The 19,394-nt window shown below is 47.1% G+C and overlaps 1 protein-coding gene across 1 annotated transcript in view; it reads right to left on the bottom strand.

The window, feature by feature from the left end:
- Positions 1-19,394, bottom strand: part of TEC (tec protein tyrosine kinase) — a 589,535-nt gene that overhangs the window by 125,587 nt on the left and 444,554 nt on the right. Inside the window, exon 9 of the mRNA XM_078678221.1 lies at positions 5,626-5,691. Coding sequence (XP_078534347.1) covers positions 5,626-5,691 — 66 coding nt within the window. The remainder of the gene's footprint in view (positions 1-5,625; positions 5,692-19,394) is intronic.

Below are 19,394 nucleotides of genomic sequence, written 5' to 3'. Positions count from 1 at the left end.
CAGTGGCCCATCGTCAGGTGTACAGTCAGCTTGGTTAATAAGTAGCATGTAGACCAGCAGCTGCAGACCCTGTGATGCCTCATCAGTTGACAAACTCAACAAGCATTTGCAATGCAATAGGTCTTGCATTAGGAAAGTTTGAGCTATTGGTATTGTAAATGACAAATATTCATGTGTTGGTTTTGAAAATAGTGAAATTAATAGCTTTTACAATGCCAATAGTTATAACTTTTGCAAACATGACACCTATAGCATTTGTAATGCCATATGTGTTGTATTTACGTGACTTAGATGTATTGATATTACAAATAACAATGGCTTTTAATTTTTTTAATAATTAATACTTAAATAAAAGTTATTGTGATTTATAATGGCAATAGCTTAAACTTTTGTAAATAACTTGTGAAGATTATGTTCAGTGTATTTTATTGTGACGAAAATCCAAGAACAGAAGTGAAATATTAACATCTTTTTGTGACATTTGTAATAAAGCTTGAAACATTGAGAGAACATATTTGAACCAGTTGTTGTTGAATGGTTGCACAGATTGATGCTGTGGTGGCGCTGAGTGATGTTGTGGTGGCGACGAGTGATGCTGTGGCGTTCAGTGATGCTGTGGTAGCGCAAAGTGATGTTGTGGGAGCGCATAGTGATGTTCTGGTGCTGAGTGATGCTGTGGTGATGCGATCGATAGATAGAGTGAGGGCGATAGATAGAGTGAGGGCGATAGATAGATAAAGGCCGATAGACACATAGATAGAGTGAGGGCGATCGATAGATAGACAGACATAGATAGATAGAGTGAGGGCGATAGATAGACATAGAGAGGGCGATAGATAGAGTAAGGCCAATAGACAGAGTGAGGGCGTTAGATAGACAGATTGATGGCCATAGATAGACAGATTGATAGACAGAGGGGCGATAGATAGATAGAGTGAGGGCGATAGATAGACGGGGGGGGGGGGGGGGGGGGTGTGTGTGTGTGTGTGTGTGTGTGTGTGTGTGTGTGTGTGTGTGTGTGTGTGTGCGTGCGTGCGTGCGTGCGTGTGCGCGCGCGCGCGCGTGCGTGCGTGCGTGTGTGTGTGTGTGTGTGTGTGTGTGTGTGTGTGTGTGTGATTTCAACCAATGTTTGTAGCACATTCTGGGTTAGAAAATGTAGTGGGATCTACACAGGTCATACCACCATTGCCTCCCTTGTGTGTCTACTTTCAGAAATATCTTGGTTTGTTTAATTTCTCGGATGGCTGCCAACCCTGGGCAGAATCAGGCAGTAGCCACATTTGGCAAAATGAGTTATTTTTCATAGCAAAAATGTGATGCCTTTAGGTAGCAAGTTACTTTTATGCACTCCAGATAATCCATTTACACAAAGAAAGAGTGCTACTGTGGTTGCTCGAATGCAAACTTAAACTAACAGAAAGCCTCTTGACATGTGATCAAGGGGACTTCAGCTATAATACAGCATAAACACATGCTATTCCTCCACATAATCCAAAGGTTATGTTTGATTAATTCAAATATATTGTTTTAATGTTTGAAGTTGCACTCGATAGTTGTGAATTCAATTCACAAGACTCCAAATCCTTTGCTTAGATCATATTGATTTCTAAATCAAACAAGCAGTGCTATCAGGCTCTGGCTGCCACTTAGTCCACCGCATCCCACGATGACGCTGCAGCCATCTTTGAATGGGTTTAAAGGCAATTCAAAAGCGGTCGCCAGTGTATGTGAATCCCTATCTCAACTGTGAGACTGTTCTCCTGCTTCCCAATTCTGTTAAATACAAATTATGTAAAAATAACATCCCTTTCTGAGCTGCACGGCTCATCCTACCCACGTTTCACGCACAGATTTGAAATACTGATGGTTTGGGCTTCCCGGAATTCAACTGGTTGAGATGTAGAGAGGTGTAGAGAGGTAGAGAGAGTGAGGTTGAGAGAGCGAGGGAGAGAGAGCGAGGGAGAGAGAGAGAGGGAGAGGTAGAGAGGGAGAGAGGTAGAGGGAGAGAGGTCATGAGGTAGGGAGAAAGGTAGAGAGAGAGTGGTAGAGCGGGAGAGAGGTAGAGAGGGAGAGAGGTAGAGGGAGAGAGGTAGAGAGGGAGAGGGGTAGTGGGAGAGATAGAGAGAGAGAGGTAGAGAGAGAGAGGTAGAGACAGAGGTAGAGGTAGAGAGAGAGGTAGAGAGAAAGAGAGAGATAGAGAGGAACGCAGACATGTTTAGTGCCACTGCATTCTGTCTGCCAACAATCAGGTCGAAAATTAAACCCATCGACAATAAAAACATATGTTACCCATACTTGGAAGACAGGTGTTGATAGTATAATATGAATTATTGTCTGTTTTTAAAAATTTGTATTTTGAGAAGACGTGCTATCTGCCAAGCTCGCTCTCACCTTTGACTCCTGTCTCATGGTGTGCCTTCCTCCCACAGTGCCCCACGCCGCTCGGCGTTGATAAAAGCGCGCCCTGGCACTTCCAGCAGGGTGGAATGTGCCTAGCATGCCAACGGCCAGACCTGGCTCGCGTCACAAAACTGAGCTAGAAGATAGCTCAGCGGGCTGGAAGTCTGCAATGGAGAACTGCGAAGAGGAGGTGGCGTAACGGTCAGAGCTTCCGGCTTTGGAACTGGGAAGACAAGTTTGAGTCGCGGCGTGCCCTCAACATCCTGTGATTATGGGCAAATCACTTAATCTCCCCGTGCCTTAAAAATATAATGTAACTGGTGCCCATGTAAAGCGCTTTATTATCTTCAGATTGAGGACATCATATATATATATGAAACTGTGTATCCAATTGCAGTGTGTAACAACTACACATATTAAGGAAGAGATAATTCAACTTTGAGGTATGCATTATGCCGAAAAGTCACTGTTGACATTAATTGAGGATTCAAATCTGGATGCTTGGAGCCAGGCCTTTGGGTTTCAGTAACCTACTCCCAGGGCGTCCCCAGACATGGCCCAATATAAAACTGTAATTATTTCCACGATTCAGTGGAATTTGGAAAGCACAAGGAATTTAAGCCTGTTTATTAAAAAAATAGAACCCTTTCTCCTCAATTAAATTAAACAGATGGGACTTGGTCCTTTTAAAATGAATGTGCACCATGTTTTGGCGCTTATTGCTTCTTGACAAAAATATACACAGCATCTTCTTGGGCAGTGCTTCTGGGGCCACCCGACTGCAGGCTGGAACGGAGGCGAAGTGAAGAGTCTCGGCCGCTAGACGCGCTCTGTGGTGGGGAGAGGCAGAGGGGTGCCACGAGGAAAGCCATCTGTGAAGCCAAAAGAAGTGAGAAGCACAGTGGGGGCTAAGACATGCGCGAAAATCAGTGCCGCGGGAGTAGGGCTTCAAAAGGTGGGTGAAAATAATATAGTGGCGTTTTAAGAGAGAAACGAGGAAACAACAAGCAGTGGCAAGGGAAGCAAGCAGGGACGGAGAAGTGTCAGAAAAAGCAAGCAGAGACAGAGCAAGGAGTCTGGGACAGGGAGGGCAATTAGAGGCATGCAGACAGAAACAGGGCAGGCTGGCAGGGGTGTTCAGCGAAAGAAAACCTGGGCAGAGTAGGGCCGGAGAAAGTAAGCAGGGACAGGCTAAGCAAAGAGGGGGCATGAAGGTAAGGCTAGGATAGACTCACAGAAAGAACGCAGGGACAGGACAAGAAATCGGGAGCAGCGTAAGCATGCAGGGAAAGAAGGCATTGACGGGAGAAGGAGTAGCAAGCAAAACAAGCTCTCGGCATTGCTGTGGCGGGGGAGCGGGAGCGCATTCCTTTGAAGTCTGATGCAGGGGCGGGGGAGCGGCAGCCTTTGAAGTCTGATGGGGGGGTGGGAGCGGCAGCCTTTGAAGTCTGATGCGAGGCACAGACAAATGGTGGTGTGTGACGTGGCTGGCGATGGTGTGCACGCGCATAGATCACATGAACTGTATGCGATCCGCAGCCGTTTTGGTACACTTCTTTTCCGCTTACTATAATCTCGCCGAGCAATGCGCAAGCGCATTACTCAGGCGAGACCTAAAAAGGACACTTCTCGTGGTTGGCGGAGGAGGGGGTAGTTAGGGCCAGGCAGAGGTACTGTCTCGATCATTTACAGCCGCGACCCGTGGAGGGAGTTGCGGTGGGGCGGAAAGGCGGGGCGGGACGGGGAGGGGCAGGGTGGGGGGTGCTAAAAACCGGATTATGGATAATTGGAGGTAAGTAAACAATTTAATTATTAAAACGAATTTCGTAGCGCGAGCTGCATCACATTTTGCGCGCTAAGAAATGTGTTTTATTTATTAAATTGTTTACTTACCTCCAATTATCCATATTCCGGTTTTTAGCACCCCCCCACCCTGCCCCTCCCCTGCCCTTCCGCCCCACTGCAACTCCCTCCACGGGCCTTGGCTGATCATTTATGACAACCATCAATTCATGCTCATCGTTGTTGAACTCGTAGACTTTCATTACTTTATGCGGACACTCCTTGTACCCACTTTTCTATTCTTCCTTCTTTCTGTTATCGTCCCACAACCCTCCTATGGTCTTCTTGAAGTTCATCCCTTCTTTACAAAGAAGATATCCCAGGTGTTGCACTACTTTTCTTCCCTTTTACACTGTATCCCCAATCCTCCTGAGGTCTCCTCAATGTCTGTTTTACCTTTATGTTCTTTCACCGTCCACTTGTTACTCACATCTTCTACAATCTAACATTTCTCCCTTCTTCTTATAGTTATGCCTGGTTGTGGTTTCCAAAGCATGCTCCATTTTGGATCACCAGTGACTTACTTGTTTTTGTTTCGCTTCTTGCTTCTGTCTGCCTCTCCTGCTGCTCACCCATTGTATTTAAGATCGATCTGCCATAACACATTATTACAACCTGGACTACACTGCTGTAGCACCAAGATTAAACATTTTTCTAGGAGATATACTATTGGAGGTATTCCATGTGCTTCACACTTGATAAAGCAGTAACTTAAGTAAAGAGAGTGCACCATCCACAGCATCTCCTGATACAGGGCACCTAACACTTAACTAATCAGTGGAATAAGATATTCAGGGATGCTGTCTTTGAGACATGCCTCATAAATCACTTATAACATCTATATACCAGTCCTGTAACCAAAATGTGATTTAAATATATAATATGTTACTTACTTATATATCTGCTTCAGAATATCGAACAACATTTCTGAAAGTGGCCTGCAGAATAACATTGGCATCTTATATACTGTGGGCCTGATTCACAAAGGGCATCGCATTCGTGGAGAAGGTCTGCAGTCGTTGGGGAGTCTTTGTACGCGGGGCGCAATCGCCGCAACAAGAATTCACATTGCGGAGATTCCTCTGCGAGTGCGGAGACTCCCCCGCGACTGCGAGGTCTCCGTCACAAGCGTGGCGGCCCTTTGTGAATCAGGCTCAGCATGGTTAACTGCGGGATGGTTGTTCTTGGTGTAATGACATTAAAGTAACATTTTTTAATGCTATTAGGGTTTTCTTCTCTTTAAGTAATGCAGGATTTTTGACGAACAAAAAAAAATGAACCATAATACAGTTTTCTATATGGCCAATTGCTTTGCTGAAGTTACAAATGGAGTGGCCTGCAAAGCTGGACTTAGAATAATTACACAAGCAACAATGTACTTACTCATATTGGTCTAGGTTGTTTGATTTTTTCTCTGTTACATAATTACTTGGAATATATCCTTCCATTCTGAAAAATAATAAATACACATGTCATTGTCTATAGAACAGAAACATAACTATGTCTTCTATGTTTTCATGAATGGGCACATCATAACTGCAAATCAAATGCCAATTGTATACAGCATCATTCTCCTTACAAAAGACCAGTGTGCTTATTCCAGTGGGTTGACACATTCTCAAAAATGGAGAGCTCTGCCTCCCTCTTTAGTTTTAGTTTCAATATTTCGCCTAGTATGACATAATATAACCCCCTGTGCCTCAAAGCCCTCTAACCGCTTTTATATATCTGTGTAGGCAGACACAGTAGGACATCAATGTATTTCTAGTTATTGAGGGTTTATAACCAATAATCATTACAGGAAGTGTTAGACTTGGCATCTTTTGGCGTGTTTCTCCTGTCTTTTTGCTTTCTGAACTCCTGGTTTTGACCCTGTTTTTGCTGGTTTAGTATCTCTGCGCACTTTCTCACTGCTGTTCAGTGTTAAAGTGAAAGTGCTCCTGTTGTAAATTGTTATTATGGATTGGTGTTTCCATGATTGGTATATTTGAGTTACTAGTCAGTCCCTTGTAAAGTGCACTGAGTGTGCCAGGGCATGTAAATCAAATGCTACTAGTGGACCTGCAGCACTGATTGTGCCACACACATGAGTAGCCCTGAAAAGGTAACTCAGAACTGCCACTGCAGTATCAGTGTGCAGTTTGGTACTTCCATGTCGACTTGGCAAGTGCACCCACTTGCCGGACCCTACCCTTCCCTTTACTTACATATCGGTCACCCCTAAGGTAGGCCCAAGGTACCCCTGTCGGTTGGGTGTAGTGTATGTGAAAGGTAGGACATGCCTTGGTGTGTGTGGCATGACCTGATTGTGAACTACTGCCAAATTCGTGATATCTATTGCAAGGCTACCTGTTCCCAAGGATAGATTGGAGAGTTTGCTTATAACATCTTATAAATATAACTACCTCTGGGAAGAAGGTAGGAAAATAAGGTTTAGTATGCCTGAATTCAGAATGTTAAAATGCGTCTTTTGATGAGGGTGATTTTTACATTCTGTGTTTGAAAATACCACTTTTAGAAAGTATGTATTTTCTAGCTTAGCCATCTAGTGTGCCTCTGCTAGGATGTGCATTGACTGTCTGGCTTTGGGGTGACAGGGCCTGGGGAGGAGCAGTGGCTCCAGAGATTCTAGATGGGTGAGAGGTGGGCTGAATAGACCTAGGCTGCATTTAGAGGAGCGTAAAGGAGATTTCCTTTCACCTGAATGGGCCTGGTCTGCCCCTAACAATGCTGTCTCCTTCTCCTGCCAGGAAGCTGCACCAGAGAGGACAGAACTGGTTCTGGCTGGGCAAAGACACACTCTGCCTTCAGAGAACAAAGGGTTTTGTGGTATAAATATGGGGACCCAGACCCCAAAATGTTAGAATTGTTTTAGACCAAGAAGACTGCCAAAAGGAAGAGCTGGAGAAGCTGTGAGGAGGAACTACCACTTTGCTGAGTGCTTTGCTGTGTTGGCCTGCAGTGGCTGCTTCGGTCTTGGGCAGTGAAAGGACTGGACTGATCTTTCTGTCACTTCTTTATTGAGTATCACCAAGGGCCTGAAATAGAGCTTGCCTCCTGTTCTGAAGTCCCATGGACTGCAAAGACTTCACCAACCTCTGGGTACCACTTCTGTAACTGCTATTTCAGCTGCCACAGAGAAGGGAAAAGCAACCGACTCCGTCGCTGGCTCTGTGCCCTGACGACACCGCAGACTGCACCACATCGCTTCACTTCACTTCGCCTTCCTGGTCTCACCGTTGCGGTCGCTGCTGCTGACTTCGACACCCGAGACCGCTTCAAGGCTGGAGGCACCCCTTGTAAGTTTTATGAAGCACTGGCTCGTCCCACACAGCCATCTGGGCTGAACGATGCCAGCTCCCGCTAACCAGCTCGGTTTCCTGCACCACAACCTGCCAGCACTGTATCGAGCACTGTCTCACCCTGCACTGCAAGACTTAGTCTCACCGATGCCATCTGGACGATCGCCACCGAGCTGCTGCCTGCACCACATCGAGAGGACACTAGACCCTGCACTTCTTCCATTTTGCAACGCAACCGCAACAGTTTCCACGAAAGGCTTGCAACACTGTGTCAGCTGCAACGAGAAAGGCACTGTTACCGAGTCTGTCCACGCTTGCGCTGGCCCGTACCGACTTGGTCGGCTGGAACTGTTAGACCCAAACAAACTGTGTTTTTCAAGTATTCTTGCAAAGTATACCTATGTAAGTACTGTATTGTAAATTATTATTGTTTTGGTCTTGTTTTGAGTATATAAAATATTGGATATTTTTCTAAAACTGGTGTGGTGTCCTTTTGTAGTGCTTTCACTGTATTACTGTTGGTTATGTGCAAATGCTCTACACATTGCCTCTAAGATACGGCTGACTGCTTGCCAAGCTACCAAGGGTGTGAGCAGGGGTTATTTTAGGAGTGTAACTCCCTTATAATGACTAGAAGGAAGGGTCCCGATTTGGACAAAGGTGCAAACCCTTTTCAACCAGAGACCCCCACTTCTAACAGGAATGATGTCCAGTAATACAAGTTACCTGCACATAATTTGAACAGTATCAATTATTTCACTCCTTATCATTCCTTTCCTTACATAGCTTAGGGGACCAAACATCTTAAAAGACAAGGAGGTATTTTCTTATTTTTTTCGATTTTTACTGTTCGCTTCATAAATTCAAACAATACCACACCCCACCTCTGTTCAAGAACTGGGGGATGCATTTTGGTGGCTTCAAAGCTTTGCAGCAAGACTGTGCTTGCAGTGTCAGAAAAAGAATTACAGTGCAAATGGGCCAAGGGGGTGAACGTCCACAGCCAGAAAGAACTTGTGCAACACTGCTAGAGAAAGACGAATCCAGTAGAAAGGGCTGGAAGGCCCAGCTCTACTCAGCCTGTGACTGGCAGGGACTGAGAATAGACAGGTACTGGGAATGGGTAGGCCACCGGGAGAAGGCATGTATTGTTGGTAGCATGGGTGGGTGCGTAGGCGTATCTATTTGTAAAGAAGCTGAGGAATTGTCAAGCTCATACAAATTATAGGAGGTCAATTATTTAAAAAAAAATGTCTTAAGCAACATTTGGAGGACTAGATAAACAAGTGGGCAGACAATCCTGCTTATAATCCGTACACAAGGTTATAGAATCTTCCTACATGGGGTACAGTCATAGAATGATCTTTATTTCTATTAATATATGACTGTAGTTCCATTCTGTAAGGAACTGATATAATTGGTTCCACATTTTTATAACTTTTTTATTAGTTTAAATCTTTTTTTATTGAATTTGAACATTTCAGGAAGTACACAGGTTAGAGTAATACAAGTCATGTATATCGATGCACACACGCAGTAATATTACATCTTACAATGTACCGCTAAGCATGCTGGGGCCTTGCGGGTTGGGCACGGTGAATACTATACAACAACAGTTATTATATGCATCGTACTGGTTACAATGTCCCATCTGCAGTGGCTCTCATATTGGGGTGTGGCCAGGTGGATGGCCCCTTCCCAGGAGTTGCTACGTCACTCCCACATCAGCATCGCAGTATAAGAACGTGTAATGTAAGGTGCCTGTGTCTGCGTGTGTTGGTGTTGGTTCTTAAACTACCAATGTATTCTTGGTGGTCTAAACTTAAGGGGGTAAAACTGGGATAGCGGGAAGGGAGCGGCTACGCTGGGCACAGGCATGCCCGGCAGCATGTCAGTCAAATTGTCATTACTTGATGAGCTGATGTAGATGTGCTGGCGAGGGGGGAGACCAGGGGGATTTTGTGTCTGACGTATTCCTACGATGTGTTTTGATGTTCACGGCCTCTAGGTAGTATCTTCCCGTAATGTCAGCGTTACATGTATACATTTGATTCGGTGCGTGGGCCATTTGACCCCAGGGGAGGTGAACGTGGGGATTGTGCCTGTGGGGTCCTAGGCAAGAGCGCTTGCGTTGTCTCATGGGTATATTGGTGTAGCAGTTGTTCCCATTCCAATAATATAGGATGTTTCCGATTTCCTTTGACCTCCTCCTCCCTCAGTACCTCTTCTTCTGCCTTGACCCACTTTTTAACTGCCCCTATCCAGGCTGCCTCGGGTGGCCCTGACGGGGCCGCCAATGCTTTTCCAATCCCTGCTTTGCTAAAAGGAGGGCTAATGATGCAAAGCGGCACTGTACCTTCTCAGTTTTTCGCCTGCGGAATAAACCGAGGGCACACGCCTCCCAGATGGATATGTCTGTAATATTTGTCGTCGCTCTAAGTGCCCTGTGAATTACATGCCAGTAATATTGTATCGTGGGGCAATCCGAAAACATGTGCCTAAAATCTGCCTCAAAAGTTTGACAGCAGGGCCATGCGAAGTGTGTGTCGGGATAGAAACGATGGAGACGTTGCGGTGTGAGGTATGCTCTATGGAGAATATTAAATTGAATGTTCTTGAACCGGGCGTTCCTAGATACCTTCTTTGTATATTCAAGCGCCCTCTCCCATTCCTTGTCGTGAAATACCCGTCCCACGTCTTCTTTTAATGTTTGACGTAATGTGTGCAGTGGTTGCAGAAGTAGTGTCCTGACAGCTTTGTAGAGCAAGGTGACTAAATGTCTACCTGCTCCCATGAGTAGAATTGCGTGCAACACTGGGTGTGTCGGGGTCTCTCCTTCGTCTAGGGCCCAGTATCGGCGGCCACTATCTAACAGTTGTCGATGTAGCAGGAACTGTCCCGGCGGGAGGTCATACTTGTCTGCTAATTGGTCATATGTTCTGAGTTGGCCATCTATGAATAGGGATTCCATCTCAATAATTGAGTGTTCCGTCCATACCTGCAAAGTGCGGGACGTGAAATATTTTTCTTGTCTGGGTAATCCCACCAAGGGTAACAGGGGAGAGTACATAGGTGTACATCTGGACATGCGGTGGATTTTTTGCATACACTGTCGAGCAATAGTTACTTGGTACCCGGCATTAGTAACCGCCGAAGAGCCGGAACGGGTATTCGTCCGTCACATGTTATTGTCTCCCCCACGTGTCGCTCCGCTGTCCAGTGTGATAACCACTGAAGCTGGGCCGCTAGGAAATATGCTTCAAAAGCCGGGGCTCCCAGTCCCCCTTAGTCTGTCGGTAAGTACAGGGTGGTTAGGCTGACCCTATGTCTCCCTCCGCCCCATATCAGGGAGGTGAGGAGTGTGTTCAGTTCCCGAATAAAAGGGAGCAGTGTTAATACTGGGGGGTTGGCAAAGTGGTAGAGTAGTCTGGGGACCATGATCATTTTTGCAAACGCTACCCGGCCTATGGGGGCTAGGGGCAGTGTTCTCCAAAAGTTTACTGCCGCTCTTAACCCCGCTAGTGCTCTGCGGTGATTCCCCTCGTATATGTCCTCCGGGGTGTGATATAGTCTTACCCCTAGATATCTGGGCGCAGCAGCGTTCCAGGTATGCTGCTGATCTCCGATGGAGATATCCAGTGGGGCCACGTGGGGACTCAGTGGGTAAATTGTCAATCACATGTTTATCACTTATTGATTAATGTAAGTGTGTAGTTTTCTCACCGGGATGCGTTTTCCTCAACAGAGATAAGCTTAATAAAGCCACAAATAATACTTTCGTCCCAGACAGATCTCAAATTTAGCCTTTGCACTGGTATGCCATTTGGATTTAGCAGCTCTATTGCTCCTGGGGGAAGGCGTCCCCTTGACAATGTTTTTACACCAAAGGCTTGTCCAAAAAGTGTGGTAAGTTAATTTTTTTTTAAAGTTTTTTAATATTTCAGCTTTGATTGCACCACTACACGCGCTTCGGGAAGGATGTAGTGATCGGCTACTGTTAAGTTGTGGATAGCTATAATCCAATTAAGAGTATCTAACAGAGGTCCAAGTGGCCAGGTGGATATGTTTCTTTTACAGGTCTTGCAAAATGGACCCCAAGTCACTGTGCAAACAAAGAGATATGAAACAAAAATAATGCAGATAATATTCACATAGCATATGTATCTGAAGAAGTAATTGTAGCTAAATAATGAGTACGATCGTAGCAACAGAGATTTCATTAGCAACACAGCATCGCATTGTAAGGGACTACTTGTCTTATTTCTTGTCTGTATGGTCAAGAGCTAACAGCTTACGTTTGTCAAATTACAGTGCTTATTAGATGAGTCAGCAAAGTCAAGCAGATTTCTTATTCTTGAGTTAGTTGTCGATTAGGAATGTTTTATAATCCATGATGTGGTTTTGAGGGAAATTAAAATATAGGAATGCGAATGTGAATTCACATGACCCAGACTGTGATAGTTGAATAGATATGTGACTGTTAGTTACAGAAAGGCAGAACCCCTCTGGCTTGGTTTGCTTTCGTGCTGGAGATCAGCAAAATAACATGACCTGGGATTTGTTTGATTTCTTTTTTAAATTGATTGCATATTCTAAAGGCATCACATCTTTGTTTTGGCCTCTTGTTTATTAAAATGCGTTCACCTGTGTAGGACTCTCATCTATGAATAATATTAATGTTGTTTCAATCTACTGAAAAAGTACATGCATTAGGTGTCCATGTTATTTTAGTGAAGTATTCTAATCAGAAAGGACTTCATTTTTATATGTGCTCGATAAGAGAGAATGAGAGGTCCCTGTCATTGACAATAATGCTTAAATGAAATGCACTGCGGTTTCTAATCCCCCATACATTAATAGATTACTTAAAGGAATCTGATTGGTCTAGTGGTTTTGATTAATTGATTCTGTGCCTCTCAATGTATTTTTAATAGACTTTTGGCAAAGTGCATTCATGATCTGATTCATGATTCATGATAACCAAAAGGACCAACTAACCCCTTACATAGAAGTAAGAAAAGATTCGATAACATATATTTTAAGTGACATCCGATACCTTCATGCAACAGTTCCTTGCTGATCGGTTACAAACGCCAGATCTAAAACAAGCATTTACAATGCAATGGTCTCGGCATCATTAAAGGTAGAGCTATTGGCATTGCTCATGACATTTATTTTTTCTTTAAATCATAAATAAATGGCATTGTCATTTATATTGTCAATACACACCACTCTGCCCTGAACTGCACTCACCTGCACTGCACTCAACTGCACTCACCAGCACTGCACTGCACTCACCTGCACTCACCTGCACTGCACTCAACTGCACTCACCTGCACTGCACTCAACTGCACTCACCTGCACTCAACTGCACTGCACTCAACTGCACTGCACTCAACTGCACTGCACTCACCTGCACTGCACTCACCTGCACTGCACTCACCTGCACTGCACTCACCTGCACTCACCTGCACTGCACTCACCTGCACTGCACTGCACTCACCTGCACTGCACTCACCTGCACTGCACTGCACTCACCTGCACTGCACTCACCTGCACTGCACTCACCTGCACTGCACTCACCTGCACTGCACTGCACTCACATGCACTGCACTGCACTCACCTGCACTGCACTCACCTGCACTGCACTCACCTGCACTGCACTTACCTGCACTGCACTGGTCTGCACTCACCTGCACTGCACTGCACTCACCTGCACTGCACTCACCTGCACTGCACTCACCTGCACTGCACTGCACTCACCTGCACTGCACTCACCTGCATTGCACTGCACTCACCTGCACTGCACTGCACTGCACTCACCTGCACTGCACTGCACTCACCTGCACTGCACTGCACTGCACTCACCTGCACTCACCTGCACTGCACTGCACTCACCTGCACTCGCCTGCACTGCACTCACCTGCACTACACTGCACTCACCTGCACTGCACTCACCTGCACTGCACTCACCTGCACTGCACTCACCTGCACTGCACTCACCTGCACTGCACTCACCTGCACTGCACTCACCTGCACTGCACTGCACTCACCTGCACTGCACTCACCTGCACTGCACTCACCTGCACTGCACTCACCTGCACTCCACTGCACTCACCTGCACTGCACTCACCTATACTGCACTAACCTGCACTGCACTCACCTGCACTGCACTCACCTGCACTACACTCACCTGCACTGCACTGCACTCACCTGCACTGCACTCACCTGCACTGCACTGCACTCACCTGCACTGCACACACCTGCACTGCACTCACCTGCACTGCACTCACCTGCACTGCACTGCACTCACCTGCACTCACCTGCACTGCACTGCACTCACCTGCACTGCACTCACCTGCACTGCACTCACCTGCACTGCACTCACCTGCACTGCACTCACCTGCACTGCACTCACCTGCACTGACCTGCACTGCACTCACCTGCACTGCACTGCACTCACCTGCACTGCACTCACTTGCACTGCACTCACCTTCACTGCACTCACCTGCACTGCACTCACCTGCACTGCACTGCACTCACCTGCACTGCACTGCACTCACCTGCACTGCACTCACCTGCACTGCACTCACCTGCACTGCACTCACCTGCACTGCACTGCACTCACCTGCACTGCACTCACCTGCACTGCACTCACCTGCACTGCACTCACCTGCACTCCACTGCACTCACCTGCACTGCACTCGCATGCACTCCACTGCACTCACCTGCACTGCACTCGCCTGCACTGCACCGCACTCACCTGCACTGCACTCGCCTGCACTGCACCGCACTCACCTGCACTGCACTGCACTCACCTGCACTGCACTCACCTGCACTGCACTCACCTGCACTGCACTGCACTCACCTGCACTGCACTGCACTCACCTGCACTGCACTCACCTGCACTGCACTCACCTGCACTGCACTCACCTGCACTGCACTCACCTGCACTGCACTCACCTGCACTGCACTGCACTCACCTGCACTGCACTGCACTCACCTGCACTGCACTCACCTGCACTGCACTCACCTGCACTGCACTCACCTGCACTGCACTCACCTGCACTGCACTCACCTGCACTGCACTGCACTCACCTGCACTGCACTCACCTGCACTGCACTCACCTGCACTGCACTCACCTGCACTGCACTCACCTGCACAGCACTGCACTGACCTGCACTGCACTCACCTGCACTGCACTGCACTCACCTGCACTGCACTCACCTGCACTGCACTGCACTCACCTGCACTGCACTCACCTGCACTGCACACGCCTGCACTGCACTCGCCTGCACTGCACTCACCTGCACTGCACTGCACTCCACTGCACTCACCTGCACTGCACTCACCTGCACTGCACTCGCCTGCACTGCACTGCACTCACCTGCACTGCACTGCACTCACCTGCACTGCACTCACCTGCACTCACCTGCACTGCACTCACCTGCACTGCACTGCACTGCACTCACCTGCACTGCACTCACCTGCACTGCACTCACCTGCACTGCACTCACCTGCACTGCACTCACCTGCACTGCACTGCACTCACCTGCACTGCACTCGCATGCACTCACCTGCACTGCACTGCACTCCACTGCACTCACCTGCACTGCACTCACCTGCACTGCACTCACCTGCACTGCACTCACCTGCACTGCACTGCACTCACCTGTACTGCACTGCACTGACCTGCACTGCACTGACCTGCACTGCACTGCACATACCTGCACTGCACTGCACATACCTGCACTGCACTGCACATACCTGCACTGCACTGCACATACCTGCACTGCACTGCACATACCTGCACTGCACTGCACATACCTGCACTGCACTGCACATACCTGCACTGCACTGCACATACCTGCACTGCACTGCACATACCTGCACTGCACTGCACATACCTGCACTGCACTGCACATACCTGCACTCTGCACTCACTACTCTGCACTCACTACTCTGCACTCACTACTCTGCACTCACTACTCTGCACTCACTACTCTGCACTCACTACTCTGCACTCACTACTCTGCACTCGCATGCACTCCACTGCACTCACCTGCACTGCACTCGCCTGCACTGCACTCGCCTGCACTGCACTGCACTCACCTGCACTGCACTGCACTCACCTGCACTGCACTGCACTGCACTCACCTGCACTGCACTGCACTCACCTGCACTGCACTGTACTGCACTCACCTGCACTGCACTCACCTGCACTGCACTCACCTGCACTGCACTCACCTGCACTGCACTGACCTGCATTCACCTGCACTGACCTGCACTGCACTCACTACTCTGCACACTCACTCTGCACTCACTACTCTGCACTCACTACTCACTACTCACTACTCACTACTCACTACTCACTACTCTGCACTCTGCACTCTGCCCTCACTACTCTGCACTCACTACTCTGCACTCACTACTCTGCACTCACTACTCTGCACTCACTACTCTGCACACACTACTCTGCACACACTACTCACTACTCTGCACTCACTACTCACTACTCTGCACTCACTACTCACTACTCTGCACTCACTACTCACTACTCTGCACTCACTACTCACTACTCACTACTCTGCACTCACTACTCTGCACTCACTACTCTGCACTCACTACTCTGCACTCACTACTCTGCACTCACTACTCTGCACTCACTACTCTGCACTCACTACTCTGCACACACTACTCTGCACACACTACTCTGCACACACTACTCACTACTCTGCACTCACTACTCACTACTCACTACTCTGCACACACTACTCTGCACACACTACTCACTACTCTGCACTCACTACTCTGCACTCACTACTCTGCACTCACTACTCTGCACTCACTACTCTGCACTCACTACTCACTACTCTGCACTGCACTCACTACTCACTACTCTGCACTGCACTCACTACTCACTACTCTGCACTGCACTCACTACTCACTACTCTGCACTCACTACTCACTACTCTGCACTCACTACTCACTACTCTGCACTCAATACTCACTACTCTGCACTCAATACTCACTACTCTGCACTCACTACTCTGCACTCACTACTCTGCACTCACTACTCTGCACTCACTACTCTGCGCACTCACTACTCTGCGCACTCACTACTCTGCGCACTCACTACTCTGCGCACTCACTACTCTGCGCACTCACGCGCACTCACTACTCTGCGCACTCACTACTCTGCGCACTCACTACTCTGCGCACTCACTACTCTGCGCACTCACTACTCTGCGCACTCACTACTCTGCGCACTCACTACTCTGCGCACTCACTACTCTGCACTCACTACTCTGCACTCACTACTCTGCGCACTCACTACTCTGCGCACTCACTACTCTGCGCACTCACTACTCTGCGCACTCACTACTCTGCGCACTCACTACTCTGCGCACTCACTACTCTGCACTCACTACTCTGCACTCACTACTCTGCACTCTGCCCTGTGCACACCACTGATATCATGGAATCTTCCACCACACTTTCTAAAACTCTATAGTCCGAAGCATAATAGGCACAGAACCAAAAGAAGGGTAGACATTGCTTAAAATAATCTTATTGTATTTATGAGAAGCAAAAGCGAGACTGTGAAATGTGCTGAATATCAGTTTGTTACGAATCAACAGAGTGGAGTTAGAGAACCAAGAAATAGTAATTTAGAATCCGGGTTAGAAGGAGTAGTAATCACAAGCTGAGGATCAACGGGCGCGAAACAGCGTGGTGGGCGCGCACGAGACGCAGCGTGGGTGTGCACATCAGCTGAAGATCGCCGGAGAAGACACCGAGTCTGCCTGCTGCCATGACTGACCCGCTGCGTCGGGAAAGAGCCCGGTGAGTGGGGGTAGAGGGGGGGCGGCAGAGAGGGAGTGGGCAGAGAGGGAGGGTGTGTGTGTGTGTGCGTGCGTGTGTGTGCGTGCGTGCGTCTGTCTGTCTGTCTATGTGTGTCTTTCGCGTGCCTGCCTGCCTGCCTGGGTGTGTGCGCGTCCACAGACCCTGGTCGGCTCGTGCACCGCTCTGTACTCCCTTGCGAGCTTACTCGGCGACAATAGTTCTCGTTGCCGAGACCTAACAAGGGGAGTGCAAGGGAACAGATCAGACCATGGGGCCTGGGAGAATCCACCCAAGTTACCTTATTCCCATCACAGTTTGATAAATTGGAATGTGGCATCTTAGGCAATGAGGTTTGACGGTGATTTGTAGAAGAGCTCTGACCTGATCACAGACCATATGTTCTTTTTTTGTGCTCCTACGATGCCATCTAGGTTAAGAAGCCGTGTGAACATGAGTGCTTGTCTATCCCCCTATGATCTCTTCTGCCACAACAAGCTATTTTGCATCACATCTTTACCTTGGTCACAAGGAGTTGCTGAATCATCAAAAGAAGTGAAAGCAGTGTCAAATACTACAGTACCTAACACATTTCTTCTTAGCAGATAAAATATAGTGTATTTACTCTGCAGGAGGGTTTGATTTGCCAATGGTTTCAAATGATCTTTTCATACACAGCCATGTAGGGACCAATAGACAAATGAGAGGCCTTGAACATTCAAGTATACCTAAATACAAAGCCACTCAGTAACCCTACTGGCATTGGATAGCAAACCTTTCAATATGAAAACACCCAAAAGGTTAAAAGGAGAGATTAATGTACTACCTGATCAATTTAGAAACAAGTCAAGATCTAATACGTTTCCCAGGTTATATTTTTATATTTCAATTTAGACTCAAGTGACACATGATCAACCACAACAAGAAGTCAACCTACACATTGTATTCTTTTTCATTATATGTTACATTCACAATTGTTGATCATATTTTATGTGCTGTGGCAGAATATTAGTCCTCGTTAACGGACATGTATCATGGAGAATTTGGTAAACTACCATGAAGAATTGGGTAAAGTACCGTAGAAATGTACTCTGATGGCTGAAATGCTGATTTTGGTACACAATTGTATATGATATCGGTATTTTCTAAGATTAAAATCTTTTTGAGCTGGATACAGCTACAAAGGGAAAACAGATTAACTTAGAAATAAGAGTACAAATGAACATGCAAAATCACTGTTTTGTAACTTCAATACAGTCACTTCTGTAATCTCTAGTTCTCCAAAAATACCATGTAGCAAAGAGGACACAAAGGAGAAGAATGGATACAACACTTCCACCAGTATCACAGTTAACTTCTTGACTCCAAATGTTTAGCGAGGATGTCATCCCTACAGCAAATATCAATTTCAGAAGGGCTCAGGGCTCCATCATCTTATCACACAGTCCTTGGCCTGGGGTTACGTCCTATGTTCAAGGAGAGTTCTGGCAGCCTCCAGTTGGCGAGAAGGTATATGACCTGCCTTCACAAGACTCATTGAGTGGTACAAAGAACTATAATGAAGCATTAACGCTCATGGTTAGCAACTTCTTTTCTGGTCACACTGACCAGACAGCAGAAGGGGTCTAGTTCCGAAAGACCCTCTATGAAATTAAAGTGGGCTAAAAGCCTGCCCATTGCTTCCCACTGGTTGGCTTTATTTGGACTCTCATTTGCTTGCTTCTTATTGCTTGTCTTTCCTTCTTGTCTTTGTCCGTCCCTTGGACCATAACCTCTTTATCATCCATTGATTTCCGTTTGAGTGGTTTACTTTCACTGCTCACTTTTATGGAACTACTTTTTATTGATTTTCCAGCTCTCTATCAGAGTGTATGTGTCCCCCCCCCCCCAAGTCCCATCCAACTCTCCAGTTTGCTCCCTCCAAGCTCATTTATAGTGATGAAGTAGATCACAGAATAAGTCTCTAAGTACTTCGCAAGGTGGGGTTTCCAATAGATTTGAGCAGA

This window comes from Lissotriton helveticus, chromosome 2_2 (assembly GCF_964261635.1).
Source record: "Lissotriton helveticus chromosome 2_2, aLisHel1.1, whole genome shotgun sequence".
Taxonomy (NCBI): domain Eukaryota; kingdom Metazoa; phylum Chordata; class Amphibia; order Caudata; family Salamandridae; genus Lissotriton; species Lissotriton helveticus.
Note: the sequence above shows the minus strand (reverse complement) of the source record. Positions and strands in the feature narration are given on the sequence as shown.